Source organism: Loxodonta africana, chromosome 23 (genome assembly GCF_030014295.1).
Source record: "Loxodonta africana isolate mLoxAfr1 chromosome 23, mLoxAfr1.hap2, whole genome shotgun sequence".
Taxonomy (NCBI): domain Eukaryota; kingdom Metazoa; phylum Chordata; class Mammalia; order Proboscidea; family Elephantidae; genus Loxodonta; species Loxodonta africana.
This window is the reverse complement of record NC_087364.1, coordinates 21,994,245-22,017,417: the sequence shown is the minus strand read 5'-3', so window position 1 is coordinate 22,017,417 and position 23,173 is coordinate 21,994,245. Positions and strand designations below refer to the sequence as shown.

The following is a 23,173-nucleotide window of genomic DNA, read 5'->3' as shown; positions in this document are numbered from 1 at the left end:
CAAACAATATCATAAATATCACATGCAAGTAAAATTTTGCTGAAGATAACTTAAAACTGTTGCAGTAGCACACTGACAGCGAACTGTCAGAAATTCAAGCTAGACTCAGAAGAGGACATGGACCAAGGAATATCACTGCTGATGTCAGATGGATCCTAGCTGAAAATAGAGAATACCAGAAAGATGTATAAAAGATGTATAAACACAACCCAGTGCCGTCGAGAGATGTATACTTGTGTTTTATTCACCATACCAGAGGCATTCGACTGTGTGGATCATAACAAATTATGGATAACATTGTGAAGAATGCAAATTCCAGAACACTTAATTGTGCTCATGAAAAACCTGTACATAGATCAAGAGATAGTGGTTTGAATGGATAAAAAGGGGATACTGTGAGGTTTAAAGTCAGGAAATGTGTGCATCAGCTTTGTATCCTTTCACCTTACTTATTAAATCTGTATGCTGGGCAAATAATCCGAGAAGCTGGACTATATGAAGAAGAATGGGGCATCAGGATTGGAGGAAGACTCATTAACAACCTGCGATGTGCAGATGATAGAACCTTGCTTGCTGAAAGTGAAGAGGGCTTGAAGCACTTACCGATGAAGATCAGACTATAGCCTTCAGTATGGATTGCGCCTCAACATAAAGAAAACAAAAATCCTCACAACTGGACGAATAAGCAACATCATAAGAAACAAAGAAAAGACTGAAGTTGTAAAGGACTTCATCCACAATCAACACCCATGGAAGCAGTTGTCAAGAAAGCAAAGGACGCACTGCATTGGGCAAATCTGCTGCAAAGGACATATGAAGTTTTAAAAGGCAAAAATGTCACTTTGATCACTGGGTGTACTTGACCCAACCCATTGTCTTTTCAATCACTTCATATGCATGTGAAAGCTGGACAGTGAAAAAAGAAGGTGGAAGGAGAATTGACGCATTTGAATTGTGTTGGCAAAGAATACTGAATAACTGTGGACTGCCAAAAGAATGAACAAATCTATCTTGGAAGAAGTACAGCCAGAATGCTCCTTAGAAGCAAGGATGATGACACTTCGTCTCACATACTTTGGACGTGTTACCAGGAGGGATCAGTCCCTGCAGAAGGACATTATGTTTGGTAAAGTAGAGGGTGAGTGAAAAAAAGGAAGACCCTCAATAAGATGGATTGACACTGTGGCTATGACAATTGTCTCAAACATAACAAAGATTGTGAGGATGGTGCAGGACCAGGCAGTGCTTTATTCTGTTGCAGATGGAGTTGCTTAGTTAGAACCGACTCGATGGCACCTGACAACAACAACAGAGGCAAGTTGGAAGAAAGGCCCGGCGATCTGCTTCTAGAAGGTCACAGCCTTGAAAACCTTAGGCAGTAGTTCTACTTCGCAAACATGGAGTGGCCATGAGTCAGAATCAACTTCCTGGCAGCTAACCACAGCAACAGCTATAATAAAACTGTAATCATAAGTATAGCACTTTCCTGAGTTCACGAGTTGTTCTAGCAAACTGCCAAAACTGAGAGGACAGTGGGAATCCTCAAATTTGTAGCTGATGTCTGAAGGAAAAGCTGGCTTGTGGAAGACCATGCAGTTTGGCCAAATTCACGTCAACAGCCAATTTCCAAGCACTATTTATTTAACAGTCCATCCTGTCACCACTAATCAGCAATGCTGCCTCTGTCACACATCAAGGCTCCAATATCAAGGCTTTTTCTGGATTCTCTATTGCTGTTCATTGGTCTAGTTTTTCTATTCTTACGCCAATACTATATTGTTTAAACTTTTTCAAATTACAAAATATCTCTTTATATCTGCCCAGCCAAGTATCCCCAAATGATTCTTCTTTTTCAGTAATCCTTTACTTCTCCGGGGCTTCTTTCTCTTCCATATGAAGTTGGTGATTTGTGTCTCCATCACATTAAAAAATGTTGTTGGAATTGGATCGGAAGTGCATTGTATATATAGATGGCTTTTGGTAGAATAGACATTTTTATAATGTTAAGTCTTCCTGTTCATGAGCAAGGTATGTTTTTCCACTTATGTAGGTCCCCTTTGGTTTCTTGCAGTAGTACCTTGTAGTTTTCTTTGTATAGGTCTTTTACATCTTTGCTAAGATTTATTCCTAAGTGTTTTATCTTCTTGGGGGCTACTGTGAATGGTATTGATTTGGTGATTTCCTCTTCAATGTTCTTTTTGTTGATGTAGAGGAATCCAACTGATTTTTTTCTGTTTATCTTGTAACCTGATACTCTGCTGAACTCTTCTATTAATTTCAGCAGTTTTCTTGAGGATTCCTTAGGGTTTTCTGTGTATAAGATCATGTCATCTGCAAACAGAGATACTTTTACTTCTTTCTTGCCAATCTGGATGCCCTTTATTTCTTTGTCTAGCCTAATTGCTCTGGCTAGGACCTCCAGCACAATGTTGAATAAGAGTGGTGATAAAGGGCATCCTTGTCTGGTTCCTGTTCTCAAGGCAAATGCTTTCAGGCTCTCTCCATTTAGGGTGATGTTGGCTGTTGGCTTTGTATAAATGCCCTTTACTATGTTGAGAAATTTTCCTTCTATTCCTATTTTGCTGAGAGTTTTTATCATGAATGGGTGTTGAACTTTGTCAAATGCCTTTTCTGCATCAATTGATAAGATCATGTGGTTTTTGTCTTTTGTTTTTCTATATTTTGGATTACACTGTTTTTCTAATATTGAACCAACCTTGCATACCTGGTATAAATCCCACTTGGTCATGGTGAATTATTTTTTTGATATGTTGTTGAATTCTATTGGCTAGAATTTTGTTGAGGATTTTTGCATCTATGTTCATGAGGGATATAGGTCTGTAATTTTCTCTTTTTTGTGGTGTCTTTACCTGGTTTTGGTATCAGGGATACGCTGGCTTCATAAAATGAATCAGGGAGTATTCCATCCTTTTCTGTGCTTTGAAATACCTTTAGTAGTAGTGGTGTTAACTCTTCTCTGAAAATTTGGTAGAACTCTGCAGTGAAGCTGTCCGGGCCAGGACTTTTTGTTGTTGGGAGTTTTTTGATTACCTTTTCAATCTCTTTTTTTGTTATGGGTCTATTTAGTTGTTCTACTCCTGTTTGTGTTAGTTTAGGTAGGTAGTGTGTTTATAGGAATTCGTCCAAAATAGGTTTTCAAATTTGTTAGAGTACAATTTTTCGTAGTAATCCGATATGATTCTTTTAATTTCAGTTGGGTCTGTTGTGATACGGCCCATCTCATTTCTTATTTGGGTTATTTGTTTCCTTTCTTGTATTTCTTTAGTCAGTCTGGCCAATGGTTTATCAGTTTTGTTAATTTTTTCAAAGAACCAGCTTTTGGCTTTGTTAATTCTTTCAATGGCTTTTCTATTCTCTAATTCATTTAATTCTGCTCTAATTTTTATTATTTGTTTTCTTCTGGTGCCTGAACGATTCTTTTGTTGCTCCCTTTCTAGTGGTTCAAGTTTTAGGAACAGTTCTCTGATTTTGGCTCTTTTTTCTTTGTGTATGTGTGCATTTATTGATATAAATTGGCCTCTGAGCACTGCTTTCACTGTCCAAAGGTTTTGATAGGAAGTGTTTTCAGTCTCATTGTATTCTATGAATTTCTTTATTCCTTCCTTATTGTCTTCTATAATCCAGTCTTTTTTGAGCAGGGTATTGTTCAGTTTCCAAGTATTTGATTTCTTTTCCCTGGTTTTTCTGTTATTGATTTCTACTTTTAATGCTTTATGGCCTGAGAAGATGCTTTGTAATATTTCGATGTTTTGGATTCTGCAAAGGTTTGTTTTATGACCTAATATGTGATCTATTCTAGAGAATGTTCCATGTGCACTAGAAAAATAAGTATACTTTGCAGCTGTTGGGTGGAGTGCTCTGTATAAGTCTATAAGGTCAAGTTGGTTGATTGTAGCAATTAGATCCTCTGTGTTTTTATTGAGCTTCTTATTGGATGTCCTATCCTTCACCAAAAGTGGTGTGTTGAAGTCTTCTACTATAATTGTGAAGGTGTCTATCTCACTTTTCAATTCTGTTAAAGTTTGTTTTATGTATCTTGCAGCCCTGTCATTGGGTGATAAATATTTAATATGGTTATGTCTTCCTGGTAAATTGTCCCTTTAATAATTATGTAGTGTCCTTTTTTATCCTTTGTGGTAGATTTAACTTTAAAGTCTATTTTGTCAGAAATTAATACTGCCACTCCTGCTTTTTTCAGATTGTTGTTTGCTTGATATATTTTCTCCCATCCTTTGAGTTTTAGATTCTTTTTGTCTCTAAGTCTAAGGTGTGTCTCTTGTAGGCAGCATATAGACAGATCGTGTTTCTTTATCCAGTCTGACTCTTTGTCTCTTTATTGGTGCATTTAGTCCATTTACATTCAGCATAATTATAGATAAGTATGAGTTTAGTACTGTCATTTTGAGGTCTTTTTGTGTGTGTGTGTGTGTGTGTGTTGTTGACAATTACATTTTTCCGCTTACTTTTTTATGCTGAGATGTTTTTCTTTGTAAATTGTGTGTTCCTCGTTTTCATAGTAGTTGAATTTATTTTTGCTGAGTTGTTATGTTTATCTCGATTTTTATTCTGAAGTATGGAATTGTTAGACCTCTTTGTGGTTGTCTTAATATTCACCCCTATGTTTCTAAGTAAAAACCTAACTTGTATCATCCTATATTGCCTTGGTTTCCTCCCCATATGGAAGATCTATGCCTCCTGTATTTAGTCCTTCTTTTCTGATTATTGTAAACTTTTACATAATGACATCAATGATTCCCTGTCTTGAGCATTTTTTTTAAATTAATCTTATTGTTTTTGTGATTTCCCTACCTGAGTTGATATTCGGATGTTCTGTTCTGTGACCTTGTGTTGTGTTGGTATCTGATATTATTGATTTTCTGACCAAAGAACTTCCTTTGGTAATTCCTGTAGCTTTGGTTTGGTTTTTGCAAATTCTCTAAGCTTGTGTTTATCTGTGAATGTCTTAATTTCACCTTCATATTTGAGAGAGAGTTTTGCTGGATATATGATTCTTGGCTGGCAGTTTTTCTCCTTCAGTGCTCTATATATGTCATCCCATTGCCTTCTTGCCTGCATGGCTTATCCCGAGTAGTCTGAGGTTATTCTTATTGTTTCTCCTTTGTAGGTGACTTTTCATTTATCCCTGGCTCCTTTTAAAATTTCCTCTTTATCTTTGGTTTTGGCAAGTTTGATGATAATATGTCTTGGTGATTTTCTTTTGGAATCTATCTCGTATGTGGTTCAATGAGGATCTTGGCTAGATATCCTTTCGTCTTTCACGATGCCAAGGAAGTTTTCTGCCAACAGATCTTCAACTATTCTTTCTCTATTTTCTTTTATCCCTCCCTGTTCTGGAACTCCAATCACACACAAGTTATTCTTCTTTATAGAGTCCCACATGATTCTTAGGGTTTCTTCATTCTTTTTAATTCTTTCATCTGATTTTTCTTCAACTATATTGGTGTCAATTGTCTTATCCTCCAACTCCCCCCTCTGCATTCCAATTCCTCGATTCTGCTACTCTGACTTCCTATTGAGTTGTCTAATTCTGTAATTTTATTGTTAATGTTTTGGATTTCTGAATGCTGTCTCTCTATGGATTCTTGCAGCTTATTAAATTTTTCACTATGTTCTTGAATAATCTTTTTGATTTCTTCAACTGCTTTATTAGTGGGTTCCTTGGTTTTTCTGTAGATGGCCTTATTTCATTTCTGAGGTCATCCCTGATGTCTTGAAGCATTCTGTATATTAGTTTTTTATATTCTACATCTGGAAATTCCAGGAATGTATCTTCATTTGGGAAAGATTTTGATTCTTTGATTTGGGGGTTTGTAGAAGCAATCATGGTCTGCTTCTTTATGTGATTTTGATATCGACTGCTGTCTCTGAGCCATCTATAAGATATTGTAATGATTTTTTGTATTTGTTTGCTGAGTCTTATCTTCTTGTTTTGTTTTGTTTCAGTACACCCTGATAGGCTACTAGATTGTGCTATCTTAATTGTTATAGCCTTTGAATCACTTATGTCTTGTTACCAGCTGGTTTGAGCTGTTACCAGATATATGAGCCTATGAGTCCATTCACTATTTTTGAATAGAATCAGCTTAGGTGTCCTGATAGTTGGTCACCTAGTGTGTGGTATAGGCTGTCACATATTAACCTAGAGAAGTAGTGGTGATGGTTGAATGCACCAGATGCTAGTAGTGGCAGGGGGTCACACTCTGAGGAGGGAAGGATGCTGACAGCCTTCCACCATGTGCCAGTGTGGTAGGAGTGTCTCTATTCTCTAGAGCACTCTGGTGGATGGGCTCTGCAGGTGACCTTAGACACCCAATGCTTGTACTTCTAAAGATTGGTAGGCATCACTATGCTCAGACCCCTTTAGCAGGTGGCTAGGTGGTGTGGATGGAGCTTCAGCCCTCAGTTCTCTGTTGTGGATCAGTGAGGGCTCTGTTTAATAGGTAGAGATGTATCAGACCTCCAAAACTTGTGTTTCCACTGCTCAGCTAAAAGAATTACAGTCATATCTTTATCCGAATTGCCTTTGCATTATAATAGCCACCTGGTTCCCTGTAGGGATGAAAGCCAAAAACTGTGGATCTCTTATGCTTGGCTGGAGCTGGCTCTGTAGTATTATTCCAGTTTAGGGAAGTCAGGGAAGGATTTTCCCCCTGATTGTTGATTGCTGCTTCTCTCAGACCAGGAGAATGGGTTAGGAAAAAAAAAAAAAACCCACAGAGCACTTTACTCCCTGGCCCAGGGAATTCCAAAGTTAATGAAGCTGGCTGCGGCAGGGAGGGGAGGGATCAGAGAGATAGGAGAGATTAGCATGGCAAAATAGACAAAGTTACTTATCTTGTTTGGTGAGGACTGTTTTCTGAGATTCCAGAGGGGTGTGTAGCCTGTGTGTGCTGCCTGGGTTGAGATTGCCCCTGAAGGTTAGGGCTGCGTCCAGTGCTTGCACCATCTCAGGAAGCTGTGATCAACTCCTCCACACTTAGTCCAAATCCCAGTGCCAAAGTTTTCTGGCTGCAAAGTTGTGCTCCAGGCTCTGAAAACAGTCGCTGCTTCCCCATGGTTTTTCTTTCTCCTGTCAGCCACGTCGGTGTGCAGCCTGCATGCACTGGCTCTGTCCCTGCCATGGTTACTTCAGGGGGTTAGGGCTGCGTCCCATGCTTGCCCCGTCTCAGTAAGGCACGATCAGCCCCACCACTCTGGCTCCAGGGAACAGCAAGGGCTCAAGGCTGTGGCATGGCATGGCATGCCAGCTAGGGAAGCAGTTGCTGCTTCAGCATGCGGCTTTTCACTTCCCTGTCACTCAGGTCAACTCCTTAGTTCTGTGTTTTATGGTCAGTGTTCGTAGATTGTCATGTATGTAACCAATTCACTTGTTTTTTCGAGTCTTTGTTGCAAGAGGGATCAGCAGAAGCTTCTACCTAGTCAGCAATCTTGGTCCTGACTCCCTGGATTTTGTTTATTAGTTTTTCTGAGTACTGCGAGTTCTTTGCTTTCTTTCATTAATATCTATTCTTATTTTTATTGTTTCCTTACATCTCATTTTTTTTAGTTTATTCTTTTGTACTATAGCTGACTTCTTAGATGAGATGCTTAGCTCGTTTTTCTACTGAAGGATTTTAGCTAAAACTGTCTAAATACCAATTTTGTTGTACCCTAGAAAATTTGATGTATAGTATTTTTATAGCTGTTCAGGTCTAAGTATTTTCTACTTTCCATTATGATTGACTCCTTTTCCCATGAGTTGTTTAGAAGTGTGTTTTATTTTTATCTCCAACATATGAGGTTTCTGGTTACCTTATATTGTTATTCTCAAACTTACTAGCATTACAGTCAAAGGAAGTGGCTTGTAGGATATTAGTCCCTTGAAAATTGTTGAGCCTGTCTTTCTGTCCTAACAATCCTCACAAGTATTCTATTTGTACTTGAAGATTATGTATACTTCATTTTTTAGTTCAGTGTTCTATGCATGCATTATTTCATGCTTGTTGGTTGTGCTCTTCAAATATTGTATATCCTTATAAATTTTTTTTATGTTTTTTTTTTTCTCTCTATTTAACCAATCAATTGCCAAAAGCAAATCTTAAAACATCCCAATATGATGTTGTATTTTTCTGCTACTGTGTCTGGGACCCTCTGTTGTGATCCCAGCCAGAGCAGTGAGTAGTGGTAGCTCGGCACCATCTAGTTTTGGTCTTGAGACCATATAGGCTGTGGTTCATGTGGACCATTAGTCCTTTGGACTAATTACTCCTTCAAGTCTTTGGTTTTCTTCACTTAGCTTTGTTCCAGAGAGTAAGACACCAGTAGTTTTATCTTAGTTGGCCACTCACCAGCTTTTAAGACCTCACACTACTCACCAAGGTAGGATGCAGTATTTTGTCTTTAAGAACTCTGTCATACTAATTGACATAGATGTCCCCTGAGTCTATGCCCTTCACCTTTGAGCCTAGGATCTTTGTCCCTCAAGGTGTTTGCTGGGTTATGTCTAAGAAGTTGTGGCCCTTATGTGCTCTATTGTCTGTATTAATATATGACAGCACTTACAGTTATGTATGTAGAAATATCCACCGCCAAGCCTATATCTGCAGGTGGATGTGTTCTCTTACATCCTCCCACACCTCTTGGCATACCTATCTACGTTTGTATTCATTCGAAAATTATTGTTAATACTATTTTTGCAGAATTGTCTATGCTATAGTAATTAACCATTGTTGCCCTTTGTTCTTGTGTTATTCTCACTGTCTTTCCTTGCCTTGGTCATGTTTGGCTGACTTCCCCCATATTGTGTATGGCCGTCCATTCACCATTATTAACATGTGTCTTCAATCTATTTGGTAATTTTCCCTCTGTCATCCTCCATGCCTGTTAAGCATCAAAGAATGTTATTATTGTTTTTCTGTATGTAAGCCTTTTTTGTTTCTTTATAGTAGCAGTCTCATACAATATTTGTTCTTCTACAATCGACTTATTTCACTCAGCATAATGTTCTCCAAATTCAGCCATGTTGTGAGATGTTTCATGTATTCATCATTATTCTTTATCATTGCATAGTGTTTCATGTGTGTATGTGTCACAGTTTGCTTTATTCATCTGTTGATGGACACTTAGGTCATTTCCATCTTTTTGCTGTTGTGAATAATGCTGCAATTAACACGGGTATACATATGTCTATTCATGTAATGGTTCTTATGTTTTTAGGGTATATATCTAGGAGTGGGATTGCTGGGGCATATGGTATTCTATTTTGAGCTTTTTAAGGAAGCGCCATGCCATTTTCCATAGTGGTTGTACCATTTTACATTCCCACCAGTAGTGTATAAGAGTTCCAATTTCCCTACAACCTCTCCAACATTTGTTATTTTTTGTTTTGTTTTGTTTTTATTGTCAGTAATATCGGGGACAGATGGTATCTAATTGTAGTTTTCATTTGCATCTCTATAATGGCTAATGATCACAGGTATTTCTTCATGTTTGTTAGCCACCTGAATGTCTTCATTGGTGGTGTATTGGTTCATATCCTTTGACCAATTTTTAATTGGATTTTTTTTTTTCTGTTGTTGTTGGAGTGTTGAAATTAGCTATAAATTTTAGAAATTAGACCTTTGTTGAATATGTTGTAGTCAAAAATTTTTTCCCAGTCTGTAGGCTTTCTTTTTACTCTTTTGGAGAAGTCTTTTCGTAAGCATGCTTAATTTTTAGGATATCAGATTTATCCAGTTCATTTTCTGCATTTTTAATCACGTTTGATATTCTATTTATGCCATGTATTAGGGCCCCTAGCAGTGGTGTATCCAAGTTGGCCTTGGTGAGTGGAAGTTCATGTTGCTGAGCCCATGCATAACTTCCATCCCTGCCACCATAGCTACTTCGTTCATGAGCCCATTGAGCAATGATGGGAGTGGCTAGGGAAAGAGGGTGACTGGTTTTCACAAAACATGTCATCCTATCTACTTGATTGTTAAAATCCTCCTCTGCTGAGATCACCCTTTGGTGCTCATTCACATAAGACACAAATATCTTCACTTCTTTGGTTCTTCACAGAGGTCTAGCCACATACCTCTTCCCCATGCCTCTTTGTATCCAGTTTTCCAATCATGTTCCTTCCAAGTCCCTTAACATCCAGCCAAACCATGAATCAGTATAAAATCACACATCTGGACATTTCTCCTTCCAAACAAAGTGAACAACCAGGCGCACTGCTTGAAGTTCTGCCCATTGAGAGGATTTCCCTTCACCACTTCCTTTCAGGGAGGTCCCAGAAAGGGGCTGTAGTGCTGCTGTTGTCCACTTCTGAGCGGTGCCTGCATATTGCACAGAACCATCTGTAAACCAGGCATGAGTTTTCTCTTCTTCAGTCAACTGATCATAAGGAACTCCATATGAAGCCACAGGTGCAGACTGGGAGATGGAAGGTAATGTAACAGGAGTGGAGACCATGGGCATTTGGGCCAGTTCCTCATACAACTTACTTGTGCCTTCAGGTCCTGCTCAGGTCCAATCTCGTATATACCACTTTCATTTAATGATGGAGTGCTGCTGTGCACATCCAACTTTATGACTCTGTGGGTCAGAACACACCTAGTTCATGATGGGCAGCTCAGGCTACGTGGTGACTTGGTGTCCCATGGTTAAGCATTCAGTTTCTACTAAGGCCCAGTAACAAGCCAAAAGCTGTTTCTCAAAAGGGAGTAGTTATCTGCAGAGGATGGCAGGACTTTGCTCCAAAATCCTAAGGGTCTGCACCGTGATTCACCAATAGGGGCCAGCCAAAGACTCTGAACAGCATCTCTATCTGCCACTGACACTTCAAGCACCATTGGATCAACTGGCCCAAGTGGCAGAGCAGCTTGCACAGCAGCCTGAACCTGTTGCAGAGTCTTCCCTTGTTCTGGGTCCCACTCAAAACCAGCAGCTTTTTGAGTCACTAGGCTGAGTAGCACACCCAAATGAGGAATGTGTTGCCTCCAAAATCCAAAGAGACCCGCTAGGCATTGTGCCTCCTTTTTAGTTGTGGGAGCAGCCAATGCAATAACTTATTCTTCACTTGAGAAGGAGTATCTTGATATGCTCCACACCACAGGACCCCTAGAAATTTCAGTGAGGTGGAAGGTGCCTGAATTTTTGCGGGATTAATTTCCCATCCTCTAACACGCAAATGTTTTAACAGTAAGTCCAGAGTCATTGACACTTCTTCCTTATTAGGTCAAGTAGCATAATGTCATCAATGTAATGGACTAGTGTGAGGTCTTGTGGAAGGGAAAGGCAATCAAGCTCCCTGTGGACTAAATTATGACATAGGCTTGGAGAGTTGATTTAGTTCTAAGGTAGGCAAGTGAAGGTGTATTACTGGCCTGTCCAGATGAAGGCAAACTGTTTCTGATGGTTCTTTGAAACAGGTATGGAGAAAAATCATTAGCCAAATCAATGGCTGCATACCAGGTACCTGGAGGTATATTTGCTTAAACAATGAAATTACATCTAGAACAGCAGCTGTAATTGGTGTCACCAGCTGGTTTTCAATAATCTACTGTCATTCTTCAAGATCCATCTGTTTTTTGCATAGGCCAAATGGGGGAGTTGAATGGGGATGTGGTGGGAATCACCACCCCCTGCATCCTTCAAGTCCTTAATGGTAGCAGTAATCTCTGAAATCCTTCCAGGAATGCAGTATTGCTTTCAGTTTACTGTTTTCCTAGGGGCAGTTCTAATGGCTCCCACTTGGCTTTTCCTACCATAATAGCCCTTACTCTATTTGTCAGGGATCCAAAGTGGGGGTTCTGTCAGTTGCTGAGTATATCTATTCCAGTTATACATTTTGGAACTGGGGAAATCACTACAGGATGGGTTCAGGGAGGCAATGGGCCTACTGTGAGAAGGATATGACCCAAGGCTCCATTAATAACCTAACCTCTGTATGCTCCCACTCCGACTGGTGCACCACAGTGACATTTTGTGTCTCCTGGAATGTGTCAGTTCAGAGCCAGTATCCAGTAATCCCCAAAAAGTCTGATTGATTTATTTTCCCCAGTGAACAGTCACTCTTGTAAAAGGCCGTAGATCCCTTTGGGGAAGGCTGGGAGAGAGATTAACAGTAAAAATTTTTGACAGTGTGTTGAAATCATTCCTCAAGGGTACCTGGCCTCCCCTTCATTCAAGGGATTGTGAGTCTTTAAACTTGCTCAAATCTGGGAATTGATTGAGGGACCATGACTCTCTATTCTGGCGATTCGAATTGGACTGCTATTTGCCTGATCTAGAATTCATCCATTTGTACAGATCAAGTAAATATTTAGTAGATTTCTTATTTATTTCACTCCTAGGGATACCATGACTAAGTAGCCAATGCCATAAGTCCATACAAGTCAGACTATTCTGTTTGCTTTGACTTCTCTGTCCTTTACTGTAACCATGCCCACCATGGCTTTGTCAATTGAGTGCCACTAGTTGGCACCTACTACTACAGGGTCCAATCAGCCCCATTGTAATTAGGCATCTTAATTCAGTTAGGGCAGTTCCCACTGTCAAATCTGATTTACATAAAATAGCAATCACGCAGTCTTCAAGGATGCTGGAACTCCCTTCACAAATTTGTTCCTCATAGTTGTGGTAAAAGATGTGTCCTCTAGGCATTCCATGTGTGAGTCTGTGGGTCTAACCTGATAAATCCACTCTAGCATGTCAATTTCCCTAAGCCTTTAGATACCTTCTTCTACACTATACCAAGGCAGGTCTGGTACTTCAACTTGATTTAGTGTAGGCCACCTTAATCCATGCTACAGCGATCCAACCAAATAAACTATTAGAGCCTTTCCTAACTTCTTAAGCTGAAACACTGAATGAAGAATCTGTACTTAGTGGACCCATATCAATAAACTATGACTGATCCATCTTTATGTTCCTTACACCATTATCTCACACCCTTAATAGCCATTCCCACATAATTGTACTTATTAGAAAAGTCAAGCAGTTCTTTTGGAGTGTAGCGTACCTCCTCCTAGGACATGCTTTGTACTTCACCATTTGGGGCTTGCTGGGACTTAAGTCTAGTTATAGGTCTAGAAACCAGAATCGGTATTGTGAATTTTTTTTTTTTTTTTTGAGAAAATTCGGCGCTGTCTTGTAAAGCATCTGCCTTAGGCGATGCCCCAAGCAATGACTTTGGCAAGGGTTCTTTAGAGGCAGCTGGGCTAGGGCTAATCTCATTAGATGGGAGGGGAGGGGCTAATGGTTTGAAGCTTTCTTTCAAAGCACAACTTTGACGTCATTTATGCAGCACTTTTTTTTTTTAAGCTTTGACTCTGAAGCCCTGAGTGCATCTCTTTCTTTCACCAGTTTGTCTAGTGGAAGTAGGACTAACCAATCAGCTTCCTTATACTTCTCACTCTGACAAAACTGTAGAAAGATATCACACATCTGTTCACCCAGAGCCTTGTCTTTCACTAATACCTGATCTATTGGTGGTGATATTTTGCATATTTGTATCACCACCTCATGCTATGGATTAGCAATGCCCTCTTTACTACTGGAAGCAGAGTCCTCAACATCTTTAAGGCTAGCCAGACTTGAAAACCATCCTTACAGTTTTGTTTTCTAGAACCATTCTCAGTACCAAACTTCTTAGGCTGGGTTCTCTAGAGAAGCAAAACCAATAAAGCATATAAGTATTTATAAAGAGAGATTTATATCAAAGAAACAGCTCAGGTGATTTTAGAGGCTGGAATGTCCCAAGTCTGTAGATTAAGATAGAGGCTTCTCCTGATTTGCATAGACACAGGGGTTGGTGAATCCAAGTTTGGCAGGTCAGAAATCAGGCCTCTTGCTCACAGGCTGTAAATATGGATGAATCCCAAGACTGACAGGTAACACCGCAAGCCTTCTCCTGATTCACGCAGCTGCATGGGCTGGCAAGCCCAAGATGAGCAGGCCAGAGAGTAGGGCTTCGCTCATGGGCTGTGAAGACTGATGAATCCCGAGATGGGCAGATAAGCTGATAGCTCAAGTCTCAAGAACCAGAGGTCAGACAAACAGAAGCCAGCCACAGGATCCAGAGCAAGCAAAAACCCAGAACACCTGCTTATATTCAGATGCAGGCTACACCCCCAAAGAAATTCCCTTTCAACTGATTGGCTACTCACAGCAGATCCTATCATGGGAGTGATCATATATAAACACAGAATCATGGCCCAGGCAAGTTGGCACACAATCTTGAAGTAGAGAAAACATATTTTCTTTAGTGTTTTAGTATTGAAGTAGAGAGAATATATTTTCTAATGTTTTAGTATAACTGTATAAGCTAGTCCTTGAAACGTAATTGCTCTAGAATCTGTCCCACGATTGTTACTTTGAAGAAAAATAAGGTAATCAATTTTTAGTTGCTGATTAAACTATTTTCCTCTCCCAAGGAAAAAAAATACACAAAACTGAGGTAGCTGAACAAAGTTTAGACCCATCTTGTGACAGAAACCAGGATGGCATGAAGAGACTTGCAGGACTCCAGGATGGCATGAAGAGACTTGCAGAACTTCAATAATAGATCACTTTATCATTGTGTCTACCCCAAAGAAAAACCAACAGCATCAGCCAGATACCAACCCAGATAAAGAATTCTCAAAAATAAAACAGAGCTGAGAGGCTGAGGCTGGTTTAAACTTAAGAAGACAAAGGCAAATTTCAAGGTAACCACAAAGAAAGTTAACAAACCTAATCAAAAAAAAAAAGGAAGATAAACAAAGACTGAGTAAACATAAAATCAATAACAATGATAGAAATGAAAAGAAAATTTGCCTTTGTCTTCTTAAGTTTAAACCAGCCTTTTATTTCTTGATACCACCTTGACTTCTTCTCCATATGAAAGTTCTATAACTACACCATTTACTCTCCGTTTTTTTGTTTTGACATTGTCATCATTTACAGATTAATGTCTCTAGTTCCCTGTTTTCAGCCTCTCAGCTGTTTTTATTTTTGAGAATTCTTTATCTGGGTTGATATCTGGCTGATGCTGTTCTGTGTCCTAATCTCAGTTTGCTGTCTGATGTTGGTTTTCTATCCAAAGGACTCCCTTTAATATTTCTTGTAAACTTAGTCTGATTTTTACTAATTCCCTTAATTTCTGTTTATCTGGAAATGTCCTAATTTTGCCATCAAATTTGAAAGACTATTTCGCTGGATATATAATTCTTGGTTGGAAATTGTTTTCAAGGTTTTATATATGTCATCCCATTTTCTTCTTGCCTGCATGGTTTCTGTCAAATAATCAGAGCTTAGCTTTATTGGTTCCCCTTTGTAGGTGACTTGTCATTTTTAACGAGCTGCTCTCAGGTTTCTTTCTTTGTCTTTGGTTTGGCAAGTTTGATTACAATATATATTGGTTACTGCCTTTTAGGGTCTATCCTGTATGGAGTTCATTGAGCTTCTTGGATGAATATCTTCTCATCTTTCATGATATTCAGGAGTTTTTCTGCCAGCAAATCTTTGATGATATTCTCTGTGTATCCCATTGCCTCCCCCTGTTCCAAAACTTCAATCACGTGCAAATTTTCCCTCTTTCATTTCTTAAATAATTCTTAGGGTATTTTCATTTTCCTTCATTCTTTTTTCTGATTTTTCCTCAAACTGGTGTGAAAGCATCTGTCATTGTCTTCCATTATTTCGATTCTGCTCCTATATCCTTCTATTGAGTTATCTATTTCTGAAATTTTATTGTTAATCTTTTGAATTTCTGGTTGCTGTTTCGTTATGGTTTCTTAGTGTCTATTTATTTTTGTCTTTTTTTCTTGTATTATTTTCCTGAATTCTTTTATTGCTTTGTCTGTGTTTTCTTTGATTTTGTCTATGGTTTCCTTGGTTTTGTCGGTGTTTTCCTTGATCTCTTGGAGAGTCCTGTCTTTTGAATTCTTTATCAGGTAGCTCCATTATCATTTCTTCCTCCAGAAGGTTTTCTGGTTCTTTATTTTGGTCACTTGCTGGAGCTGTCTTGTCCTGGTGCTTTATGTAATTTGATGTTGTCTGTTGTCTCCGAGGCATCAAGAAGTTATTGTATTTATTTTATGTTTATTTGCTGCATCCTGTGTGTGTGTGCTACTCTAGTCACTAATCTGGCCACATTGGAGCTCTCATCTCCTGTCTCCAGATAGGTGGGCCAGTAGCTGGGTATGTGAGCATGGGTCTGTGTTCACTGGTCTTACAGAGCTGCTGAGGATGTAGCTGGAATTTCTGGTGAGGTTATATATCTGTCTGGCCAGCCACCTGGCTGCAGGTGCGGTAGGAGTTCTCCCTGGCCACTGGTTGGGTGCTGTGTGTGCACCCTGCCAATTGCCAAGTGGGTCAAGAAGAGGGTGTCCAGGTCATCAGTCACTAGGTGGGTGGTGCAGAAACTCTCACCGATGGTCCTGGGTAGGCAGGACTGCATAGGAGTGTTTGGAATGGGCACAAGCCTCCAGTTGGGGGGTGGCCATCTCAGGGGGCAAGGTAGCAGGAATGTTGCTCGTCCACAGGTGCCTAGTTGGAGGATGTGCTCCTGTCAGTTAAAGTGCATCATGGGGGGGGTGTATAGCTGGTCCTTAGGTCCTTGGCACAAATGGTTGTAGGGAATAAGAGGCACAACCGTTCCTTGGGTCCCTGGTGCAAGTGGCTGGAGGGAATAGGAGGCACCACCAGTCCTCAGGCTCTGGGCACAGGTGGCCGGAGGGACTGGGAGGCATCACCAGCTTCCAAGCCCTCAATGCTGGCAGTTGGAGGGAGTGGGACACACCTCCAGCCCTCAGGCTCCAAACATGGGTGACTGGATGAAGTGGGAGGCATCATCAGCCCTCAGAGCCCCAGTTCAGGTGATCAGAGGGAGTCGGTGGCACCACTGGCCCTCAGGACCATGGCTTGGGTGGCCAGAGGGAGCAGAAGGCACTCTTGGCCCTCAGGCCCCTGTCACAGATGGCTGAAGGGAGTAGCAGACACACCACCAGCCCTCAGGCCCCCAATGGGAGTAGGAGGTGCTGCAGTTCTGTGAGCCCCTGGCACAAGTGGCTGAGCAATGAGGCAGGTAACTCCAGTCAATGGGTTCCCAGCTTAGGAAGTGGGCAGTGGTAGGTGCTGCTGTACTGTGATCAAGTGCAGGGAGGATGAATAGGCAAGGAGGGTGAGGGGTCCCCACAGGCCCACAGGTTTCTCATATGGGGGTCTGGGGTATGCGCAGTAGGTGAGGTGTGTGTACTTAATTTTCGCAAGGCAGGAAGCACTCCTGCCTGGCTCTGGATGTGAGGGCAGAGTCATTCTTGCTTGGCTGCACCAGGTGATGGGGGTTTCGGCTAGGAACACTGCTTGCTTTTGTCTCAATATTGCCATGCTGTGAAGGTTTGGCTAGTAGGGTGCTGGCGATGCGTAATTCTCCATGTCCACTGTTTTTTTACTGTCTCTCCTTCCATTTTGGCACTCGGTTCAATTCTTCAGCCTTGTCTTTGATGCTCTGTGTTCCAAAGTTGTCATCTATATCTTATTCACTTGTCTTGAGTCTTTGTTGTAAGAGGGACATTATGAATATCTGACTACTCCAACATCTTGAACGGCCTTTGTAAATCTTTTATAGAAGCAACTGCCACAGCTTTCTCCAACAGAGCAGCTGGTGGGTTCCAACCACCGAGCTTCCTGTTAGCAGCTAAGCTCTTAACCACTGAGCCACCAGGGCTCCTTTGTCAAACCCATAAAAAAAAATAATCCTAGCCAAATCCAAGAGGAAACAGGCATCATCAACAGTGAATTCCTTTGTCAATTGGGTTAATGCATTAATGGCAATAGAAGGAAATGCATCTGGTAGAAAGTAAAGCTTGTGTTGGTATATTGCTTTTCCAGAAGCTTAAAGAATGGCTCCAGAGCTAACCTGTCTCTCTTCCCAAGATTCCTTAGGATTGCCATAATAAATGTAAAGTTTTATTTTACTTTAGTTGAATATCTACAGAAATTGTAGAAGGGGTGGAGTTAATCTAAGAATTAGGATAGAAGAAAATATGTTCAGGGAAACTAAAGAAAAGGTAATAAACATTTAGAAGAAGAATCAACTGTTTTTGTAAATAAAGTTTTATTTGAACACAGGAACATCATTTGTTTACATAGTGTCTATGGCTCCTTCCCCTGATAAAATGGCAGAGTTAAATAGTTGCAACAGAGACTGCATGACCCACAAAGCTGAAAATAATTACTCTCGCCTTTTTTTTTTTTTTTCAGAAAGTTTGCAACCTCTGGTATACAGGCACACCTCGTTTTGTTGTGCTTCACTTTATTGCACTTGGCAGTTGCTGCGTTTTTTACTAACTGAAATTTTGTGGCAATCCTGTGTCAAGCAAGTCTACTGGCACCATTTTTCCAACTGCATCTGCTCACTTCATGTCTCTGTGTCACATTTTGGTAATTCTCCCAATGTTTCAAACTTTTTCATTATTATTATATCTGTTATGGTGATCTGTGATCAGTGATCTTTGATGTTACTATTGTAATTTTTTAGGGGCACCATGAACTGCACCCATAAGATGGCGAACTTAATAAATGTGTGTGCTCTGACTGCTCCACTGGCTGGCTATTCCCCTGTCTCTCGCCCTCTCCTCAGGCTTCCTTATTCCCTGAGACGTGACAATATTGAAATTAGGCCAATTAATAACTCTACCATGGTCTGTAAGTATTCAAGTGAAAGGGAGAGTAGCACATCTCTCACTTTAAATCAAAAGCTAAAAATGATTAAGCTTAGTGAGGAAGGTATGTCGAAGGCCATGGTAGGCTGAGAGTTAGGCCTCTTGTGCCAATCAGTTTAGCCAAATTATGAATGCAAAGGAAAAGTTCTTGAAAGGAATTAAAAGTGTTATTCCAGGGGACACACGAATGACAAGAAAGCAAAACAACCTTATTGCAGATACAGAGAAGGTTTTAGTGGTCTGGATAGAAGATTAAGCCAGCTACAACATTTCCTTAATTCAAAGCCTAATCCAGAGGAAAGTCCTAACCCTCTTTAACTCCGTGAAGGCTAAGAGAGATGAGGAAGCTGCAGAAGAAAACTTTGAAGCTAACAAAGGTTGGTTCGTGAGGTTTAAGAAAAAGGTATCTCCATAACATAAAAGTGCAAGGTGAAGCGGCAAGTCGTGATGTAGAAGCTGCAGCCAGTTATCCAGAGGATCTAGTTGAGATCATTGGTGAAGGGGCCACACTAAACTACCGATTTGGGAGAAGTCGCCACCTAGGACTTCTATAGCTAGAAAGGGGAAATCAATACCTGGCTTCAAAGTGGCCACACTAAACTACCGATTTGGAAGAAGTCGCCACCTAGGACTTCTATAGCTAGAAAGGGGAAATCAATACCTGGCTTCAAAGTGGCCACACTAAACTACCGATTTGGGAGAAGGGGCCATCTAGGACTTCCATAGCTAGAAAGGAGAAATCAATACCTGGCTTCAAAGCTTCAAAGGACTCAGAAAAAGTGATTCCTTTTAAAATATTACTGCTCACTGACGATGTACCTGGTCACCCAAGAGCTCTGATGGAGATGTACAGGGAGATTAATGTTGTTTTCATGCCTGGTAACACAGCATCTGTTCTGCAGCCCATGGATCAAGGAGTAATTTCAACTTTAAAGTCTTACTATTTAAGAAATACATTTGGTAAGGCCATAGCTGCCACAGATAGTGATTCCTCTGATGGATCAGTGCAAAGTAAGTTGAAAACCTTCTGGAAAGGATTCATCGTTCTAGATGTCATTAGGAACACTCATGATTCGTGGGAGGAGGTCAAAATATCAACGTTAACAGCAGTTTGGAAGAAGTTGATCCCACCCTTCATGGATGACTTCGAGGGGTTCAAGACTTCAGTGGAGGAAGTAACTGCAGATGTGGTGGAAATAGCAAGAGAACTAGAATTAGAAGTGGAGCCTAAAGATATAACTGAATTGCTGCAATCTCATGATAAAACTTTAGTGGATTAGGAAATGCTTCTTATTGATGAGCAAAGAAAGTGGTTTCTTGAGAGAATCTGCTCCTGGTAAAGATGCTGTGAACATTGTTGAAATGACAACAAAGGATTTTAGAATATTACATAAACTTAGTTGATAAAGCAGTGGCAGGGTTTGAGAGGATTGACTCCAATTTTGAAAGAGCTCTACTGTGGGTAAAATGCTATCAAACAGCATCGCATGGTAAAGAGAAATCTTTTGTGAAAGGAAGAGTCAATTGATGCAGCAAACTTTATTGTGGTCTTATTTTAAGAAATTGCCACAGCCACCCCAACCTTCCGTAAGCACCGCCCTGATCAGTCAGCAGCCATCAACATTAGGCAAGCCCCTCCACCAGCAAAAAGATTACAACTTGCTGAAGGCTCAGATGATGGTTAGTGTTTTTCAACTATAAACTATTTTTTAATTATGAACTTTTTTTAGGCATAATGCTAATGCACACTTAATAGACTACAGTATAGTGTAAACATAACTTTTATATGAACTGGGAAACCAAAAAATTTACATGATTTGCTTTATTGTGATATTCACTTTATTGCAGCGATCTGGAATTGAACCCGCAATATCTCCGAGCTATGCCTATACAAAATTGGGACAAGGATGGTGAACGGTGTGAAGAAGGAAAGACGGCTTCTGCCTTTGTTTTTCTTGAAGTTTCTAATTGAGAATAGAAGTTCCTTAAATGCCCACTAATATAACTCACCTGGAAGAAACCAAGAACATGTCTGCAGGAAGGAACTGCCCGCTGACGGCCCTCACAATGTCTCCCACCTTTACCTTTAAACCAGGAGAGAGAACACAGAAGCATGAATTTTAGAAGCATAAATAGAGGTAAAACACGTCAAAGGTTCTCAAGAAAAAGTGCAGTTTAAAAATAACATTAGCCATACTAATGAATTTCAGCTTCATGAAACATTTTTATTCCCTGATGGGCCCATGCTTCTAAAACAGGAGTTCTCAATCAGGAGTGATTTTGCCCCCCAGGGGATGTTTGGTAATATTTGGAAACATTTTTGGTTGTAGCAACTGGGGGGTGGGGCGCTACATTGTTGAGGTCAAGGATGCCGTTAATCATTCCACAATGCCCAGGATAGCCCCCCAACAAACAAGTATGCACCCCAAGGTGACAACGTTGCAGGGCTTGGGAAACCTTTCTCTAGAACAGATGTTCCCATATAGGAAAAGAGGTACAAAAAGGAAGAGATCCCTGACACACCTAACTAGTAGTACTATTTTTGCAGTGATGTACGTTCATAACAATATCACACTGTAATTGCTTGCTCAATGGTCCATTTCCCTCTGCTAGTCTGTGAGCTTCATGCAGAAGAGAGAAATGGTCTGTCGTGTTTTCAGTTGAATTTATGGCTCTCAGCTGGCCAATACAAACGGTTAAGCACTCAGCTACTAACCAGAAATTTCGGCACTTTGAACCCACTAAGAGGTGCCTTGGAAGAAAGTCCTGGCGATCTCCTTCTGAAAGGCCATAGCCTTGAAAATTCTGTCAAGTGCAGTTCTATTCTGCACACGTGGGATCACCAGGAGTCAGAACTGACTTGATGGCAACTGGTTGTTCTTTGGTTTTTTTTAGCAGAGTGACTGCCATATAGTAGGTACAGAATAAATATTTGTTAACTGAATGAATTTTAAATTCAAGATAAGAGAGAGATGTAAATACTTGAAGCAATAAATAAAGAAAGCATTATAAGCTCTTACTCTTTTCCTCTTTAGTACTTCTTCTTTAACAAACCATTTGAGAATCGACACTGCTAAGTACTGGCAGGAGTCCCTGGGTGGTGAAAAAGGTTAACGTACTCAGCTGCTAATTGAAAGTTTGGAGATCTGAGCCCACCCAAAGGTGCTTCAGAAGAAAGGGTTGGTGATCTACTTGCGAAAAATCAGCCATTGAAAACCCTATGGAACACAGTTCTACTCTAACACACATGGGGTTGCCATGAGTCAGAATCAACTTGATGGCAACTGGTACTGGGAAGTGCTGATGATGTGACTCTTCGAATGGCAGGCCCTTACTGGACATCTAGAAAAGATTGTTTCATAAACCAGTTTCTAGGTCTGTATTGAAAATAATAGTACTTTTTTGAAGAGGAAGAGGACAAGAAGATCTGATTTTTCTTCTTATACTATGATTAAACAGATAATTTCTATGTTAATTAACTGAGTCCCAGATGAATAAAATACTCCTGGATTGAAGTGGAAGTCCTGGGTGATGCAAACAGTTAAGCACTTGACTATTAACCAAAAGGTTAGTGATCCAAACCCACCCAGAGGTGCCCTGAAAGAAAGTCCCAGTGATCTGCTTCCAAAAAATCAGCTCTGGGAAATCCTGTGCGCACAGTCCCACTCCCACACACACGGGGCTGCACGAGTCGAAACTGACTCCAGAGCAACCGGCTTATTTGTTTAATTTTTTTTTTTTTTAATCCAAGTGAGGCAAGAATCTTAAAAGCTAACAATGTGCGCTTATAAATGTAGAGGACAAGCTCAACACCGAGAGAGAAAGAAGACTGACAATAAAACATTTATAACTTGTACAAAATTCACAATAAACATAAAACATTTATAAACAACAGACAGCCCACTCTCTTACAGCAAGCTCTTTAAAGGCTATAAAAAAGGCAGGTTGAAACTGTGCAAGTCAAACTAGATTTTTCCACGAACCTGAGGCCTGACTTGGTCCAAGGGCAGCCATCACCATCACATCCCGTACAAGCTTTCTCCTTTGTCCACAGAACCTCCAAGTCAACTCCCCTTTCCTTTTTAAAGCACCTGATATTTGAAGTGCCCCATTTGGTTGCACCACGCAGGTGGCACAGAAAGGAATCTGATGGACAAGTGTTCCAGGTCCCTGGCTTCCAGAGGAAGGAGATGGGGTAAATTGGGACTCAATCGCCTGATGACATTTTCTGCTCCATGCAATGCCCACACCACGGCCTTACTTACCCTCCTGCTCCCTATCTCGGTCCACAGGAAGCAGACTGTCCCTCACTGATCTGTCTCCCCCAAGACTCTGACCTCAGGAATGGAGATGGCGCATTTCTCTCTAAGCCCAGGGAGAGAAGCCAAGTGTAATCATTATTGATGCTCTGAGTGTTTTATCTCACTCAGGGGAAGAAATGTTGATGATATTTAGAAATC

The 23,173-nt window shown here is 40.5% G+C and overlaps 1 protein-coding gene across 1 annotated transcript in view; it reads right to left on the bottom strand.

The window, feature by feature from the left end:
* LOC100665810 (phospholipid-transporting ATPase IB) overlaps positions 1-23,173 on the bottom strand; it is a 267,082-nt gene that overhangs the window by 172,177 nt on the left and 71,732 nt on the right. Inside the window, exon 7 of the mRNA XM_064275196.1 lies at positions 20,724-20,797. Within this exon, the coding sequence (XP_064131266.1) occupies positions 20,724-20,797 (74 nt within the window). The remainder of the gene's footprint in view (positions 1-20,723; positions 20,798-23,173) is intronic.